We start from the raw sequence: 5,836 nt of genomic DNA on the forward strand, positions 1-5,836 counted from the left end.
GGCCACTGCACTCTAGTCTGGGCGACAGAGTGAGACTCCAACTCAAAAAAAATAAAAAATAAAGAAAACTGATAAAACATAACATGAATGATTCATAACTACTTTGACAACTTTCACTAGTTTCATCTGATTATAATAGTTCTGAAAGCCATAAATTTATGTAAATAACTGAGCATATAAAGCAAATCTACCAAAATAAATAGGCATAAAAGAAAACATATAAGCCGGGCTCAGTGGCTCAGCCTGTAATCCCGCGCCTTTGGGAGGCTGAGGTGAGTGGATTGCCTGAGCCCGCGGGTTTGAGACCCGCTTGGGCAGCGAGACCTCATCTCTACAATAAATCAAAAAATCAACTGGGCGTGGTAGCATGCGCCTGTAATTCCGGCTACTTGGAAGGCTGAGGCGGAAGGATCGCCAGAGCCCAGCAGGTCGAGGTTGCGGTGGCCGGGAGCGGCCACTGCACTCCAGTCTGGGCGACAGAGTGAGACTCCAACTCAAAAACAAACAAACAAACAAACAAAAAACATATAAAATAATGCTAGAGAAGTTTTGGAGGGAAATAACATAGGACACAAATTTTGCTTGTGCCCTAGAAGACTTTCCAGTTGCCTCTTTTCCCTGGGTATCCTTTAGAAACATTAACTCTGTCTACATAACATCTAATATTTATGTTAATTTGCCCAATTTGTAGAAGTAAAAAATATGAAGCTTATTGAGGTTAAATGTCCAATTTACAACTTTTATGAAATAAAGACACAACCCTAGATTTTAAAATTCAATTATCTTGCCATTACATGACAGTATAACAAATAGTTGGCCCAATTTTAGCAATATGCTTCCCAAACTGAAGGAAAATTGCCAAAACATTTTATTAAATTGTTTAGTATTTGGACTGCAATAATATTGTCAATGTTCCCTTGAATATTCAGCCTCAAACTATTATGTTGGGCATTTTTTAACTGAAATACCCACACTGTAATTAGATTTGTCCACTTCTATAGTTCCACATATTCCTGCTCATATATGTTTCAATAAGGACTTCTAAACATATCAGGCAATTAACTGAACTGAGATATGTCATTGTTTGTATTATAGTTCCATTGGATACATTCAAATTTCAAATCATAATGATATGGAAATATTCAATGACATTTATTTTTATTTGTCAGTTTAATTGAGTCATCTACAGAAAAATATTCATCAGAGAATAGGCTCTGTCTGGAGAGCAGAGGATATGGCCTAGAAGACAGAACTCCATCATAGGGAATTCCTGCTGCAAAATTATATCAAATCAATAATCAAATTACTAAGCACACACGCACCCCATTATCTTGTAATAATGGCACACAGATCCGTTTAATTCTCAGTTCATTCTGCATAGTGTCTGCCATTTAATCACCCAAGCAGGATGAACCACAGCATCGTATCTGAGTTTATTTTTCTAGGCCCCACTGAAAAGGCTGAACTTCAGGGAATTTTCTTCCTTGCTTTTCTATTTATCTACCTGTGGCTTTGCTTGGTAATATGCTCATCATCATTGCCATAATCTATAATACCACCCTGCATACGCCCATGTACATCTTCCTTCTGGCACTGGCTACTGTGGACATCATCTGCACAACAAGCATTCTACCAAAAATGCTAGGGACCATGCTAACATCTGGGAAGACCATCTCATTTGCAGGCTGTATGTTCCAGCTTTTCTTCTTCACGTGGTCCCTGGGAGCTGAGATGGTTCCCCTTACTGCAATGGCCTATGACCGCTATGTGGCCATCTGTTTCCCTCTTAGGTACAAGACTATCATAAACTACCATATGTGTGTGGCCCTGTTCAGCATTGTCATGGTTATCGCAATCATCAATTCCTGGGTGCACACAGGTCTCATCCTCAGGTTAACTTTCTGTGGTCCAAATATCATTGATTACTTCTTCTGTGAGATACCCCCACTGCTAGCTTTGTCATGCAGCCCCGTGAGAATCAATGAGGCGATGTTGTATGTGGCTGACATTACCCTGGCCATGGGGGATTTTACCCTTACCTGCTTCTCCTATGGCTTTATCATTTCTGCCATTCTCCACATCCGCACAGCAGACAGCAAGAGGAAGGCCTTCTCAACATGCTCATCCCATCTCATAGTAGTGTCCCTTTACTACACCCCTGTAATCTACACCTATATCCGCCCTGCTTCTAGCTACACATTTGAAAGGGACAAGGTAGTAGCTGCACTCTACACTCTTGTCACTCCCACATTAAACCCAACTGTGTACAGCTTCCGGAACAAGGAAATGCAGGCAGGGATCAGGAAAATGTTTGCATTTCTGAAACATTAGCAGTTTTAAGAGGGAACATCACCTCTCTACTCTAGAGTCATCTTCTAGACATCTCAGATTTTAGTGATCTTTCATAGCCACTTCCAATCCAAATTTTCCCTTCCCTCCTATTCCTACTGTCTCTAGCATTTCAGTTATCTCCAAAATTCCATTTTCTTCATGTAAAGAATGCTTATGATTAAATATACATAACACTCTCTCATAAATATAGCACAATATATATCCCAATATCCTTCTAAAAATATATACATAACTTCTAATTCTTATATATGTATATAAATAAATCTTTACCTTTGGGTGCATGTGAACACTATACATAACATATAAGGTCTGACAATTCGGAAACTTGCTACCGTGACCTTACATTGGCAGCACTGCACAAACAACTCAGTAAGGTTTCATCACCTTGGTATATCAGTGTCTCACAACTGTGTTCTGGTCGACTTGGGGTGGTGTCTTGCTGAGTGGTGTTCGTTATTGTTGTTGCAAGTTTTTGTGTGTTGTCACAAGAATATTGGAGCCTTAATTAGAGCAAGAAAAAACATTAAATTCTTGTCAAACTTGGCAAGAGTGGAAGTGAAATCAGGGACATATTAGTCCACGTTTATATGGATAATGCCATGAAGAAAATGGCAGTGCCCAAATGGGTTAAATGTTTTTCTGAAGGCAGAGAAAGTATCACTGATGAAGAGAGATCAGGACGGCTAGTAATGAGCAGAACTGATGAAAACAATGCAAAAATTCATTGAATTGTGCTGTCAAAATTGTTGGCTGACTGTGAGAAGCATAGCAGATCAAATACAAATCAATAGAGAAGGAGGAAAGTCTTCACTGAAAATCTTGGTATGAGAAAGGTATGTGCAAATATGGTCCCAAAGGAGCTCTTATGTCACAATGTACCAGCTCACAAAGTACTGTCTGTGAGAGAGTTTTTAGTTAGTAAACAAATAATTGTATTAGGACACCCTCCCTACTCACCTAATCGGGTCCCCAATGACTTTTTTATTTACCTGAAAATAAAGAAAATATTGAAAGAAAGAAATTTTTATAATATTCACTACATCAAGTTTAAATCAACAGCTCTGACAGTCATTCCAGAAAGAATTCCAAAATTGCTTTGACAAGTGGACTAGGCACTGGCATTGGTGCATAGTTTCCCAAGGAATGTACTTGGAAGATGAATGCAGTGATATTCAGCAATGAGGTATGTAGCACTTTTTCTAGGATGAGTTCACAAACTTAATTGTCAGATCTTGTGTATCACAAAATATTTTGTGCCATTTGTTGGCTGTTATGTGAATATGTATAATGGATTTGCCCTTCCACAATGGGCTAGGCTAACTTGCTTAGTATATTGTGATTACTAGAGTTTGGGCCTCATTAGGGTATTTAGATTTCTTTGGACAAAAATCTTGTTTCACTGAATAAAAGTATAGGACAAATAATTAGTTTTCATATGTTCAAGTAAAAATAACAGAGAATACTACTTTAGTCCTTTTAAACCCGTAAATATAATTATGCCTTACGTGACATAAGTCTGATGTTCGGCAATCACCCATGTGTATGGAAGTTCAGTGACACCATCAAAGGACTAGGATCCTTAAATCTTCTTGCTCTGCCATTCAACATTGTTTTCCCTAGGACTGTTACTAGGCATCACTTCTGTGACTCAAGTAGAATGGCGGCTAGGGCTGGATGTGTCAAAGGGCAAATGAAGCTTTGTCTATTATTTTTATAGGGATCACTCACTACATCACATTGGCCACAGCTACAGTATTGCTCCATGTCAAGTTATAAGCACTGACTGAAAAAGAAAATTTTGAAGCTAAGCACTTGATATCCCTGAAAAAAAAAATTGAAGTGAGCATACATAAGAAGGCAAGCAGATGTTTGTATTATGCCAGTTACCATGACTACCTGTAAACAAATGTATTGTAAATGCAGATTTGAGGTCGCCAACTAGTGAAATGAATTGGATTGATAAGTGAGAATGCCAAAACTGAGACCACTATAACACAAATGTGCAACACAAATAGAATAGAATACATTCGTTATTTGTTGTGATTAATAATCATAGTATTTTTACAAAATATTTTCACAAGTTTACAAATATATTGGAATTTGATCTTACAAATAAATCCGAAGCAATTGTTTTATTTAAGCTGGGTAATAAAGATGTTTGGGCTTCTTCTTTGGGTTATTTAAAAGCAAATTAGAGAATTTTATTTATAAATGGAAGTATACATACATGAGCTTTTAGAGTCATTTGTTTACATCATTTTTGCCAGCTGAATTGCAATCACATAATGGTACACATATTTTTTAACATCTTCTTAATTTCCCCTACAGCATGAGGTGTTTTTTGTTGTTGTTGTTCTTTAAAAGTTGGATTGTGCACAGTGGCTCATCTTTGTAATCCCAACACTTTGGGAAAAGACAAAAGAATCACTTGAGCCCAGGAGTTTCAGATCAGCCTGGATAACATAGTGAGACCTTGTCTCTCCAAAAAAAAAAATCAAAAATAAAAAGTTAATTTTCACACTTTTTAAATATATTTTATTTTAAAGATATGGGGTACAAGTCAGAATTAGGTACATAAGTGGTCTATGTACAGGTGAAGTGTGGACCTCCCATTGGTCCTAATTTAGCCTGGTTTAGGATCACGAACCTTGGTGATATTATGTGTCTCCCTCCCCTGGCAGTGTCCTCCTACTGTCAATCTCTTTCTTTTAGTGTTGTGATAAATGTTCAAGGTCCACTTATGAGTGAGAACATATCGTAATCAGTTCTTAGTTTCTGTGATAGATCACTGAGTATCACAGATTCTAAATCCATCCAAGTTGCTGTGAAGTCCATAACATTGTCCTTCTTTATGGCTGCATAATATTCCATCATGTATACGTACCACATTTTTTAAATTCAGTCCAGTTTTGATGGGCAGCATGTTGGGTTCCAAGTTTTTGCTTTTGTGAATATGGCTGCAATAAATGTGTACACAGGTATCTTTTTTGTAGAATGATTTTAGTTCCTCAGAGTATATTCCTAGAAGGGGGATACCAGGGTCATATGGAAGGTCAATTTTTAGATCTTTTAGAAATCACTACACTGTTTCCCACAGAGGTTGTACTAACTTATACTCCCACCAACAATATAGAAGCATTCTCTTTTCTCCACATCCTCTCCAGCATCTGTTGTTTATTGATTTATTAATGATGGCCATGCTAACTGGAGTTAGGTGGTATCTCAGTGTGGTTTTGATTTGCATTTCTAAACCATTCATTTTCCTTAACAAGAACAAGTATGTAATATTTTAAAAAATACAAAAACTCATGATATATTTTACATGTAAATCATACATATGCCCTAGCTCTAGTCACTAAAAAAAGCTAGAAATAATAATCAGTATAATATCATTGAACACTTCCACTCCTAAGATTGTGATATATAAAAACCATTTCCTACAAAAAGAAGAAGAGACACTTACAGAACTGGTGGGCCACAGGTC

At 37.3% G+C, this 5,836-nt stretch overlaps 1 protein-coding gene across 1 annotated transcript; it reads left to right on the forward strand.

Annotated features, from left to right (window-relative positions):
• The first annotated feature begins 1,408 nt into the window (after positions 1-1,408).
• On the forward strand, positions 1,409-2,331 carry LOC103249629 (olfactory receptor 13G1). The gene is given in 2 exon segments (XM_008048245.2): positions 1,409-1,502; positions 1,505-2,331. Coding segments are annotated over 2 exon segments (921 nt in total).
• The last annotated feature ends 3,505 nt before the right edge of the window (positions 2,332-5,836 follow it).

Source organism: Carlito syrichta, unplaced genomic scaffold, assembly GCF_000164805.1.
Source record: "Carlito syrichta isolate Samal-C Ts95f unplaced genomic scaffold, Tarsius_syrichta-2.0.1 Scaffold123258, whole genome shotgun sequence".
Classification (NCBI taxonomy): Eukaryota; Metazoa; Chordata; class Mammalia; order Primates; family Tarsiidae; genus Carlito; species Carlito syrichta.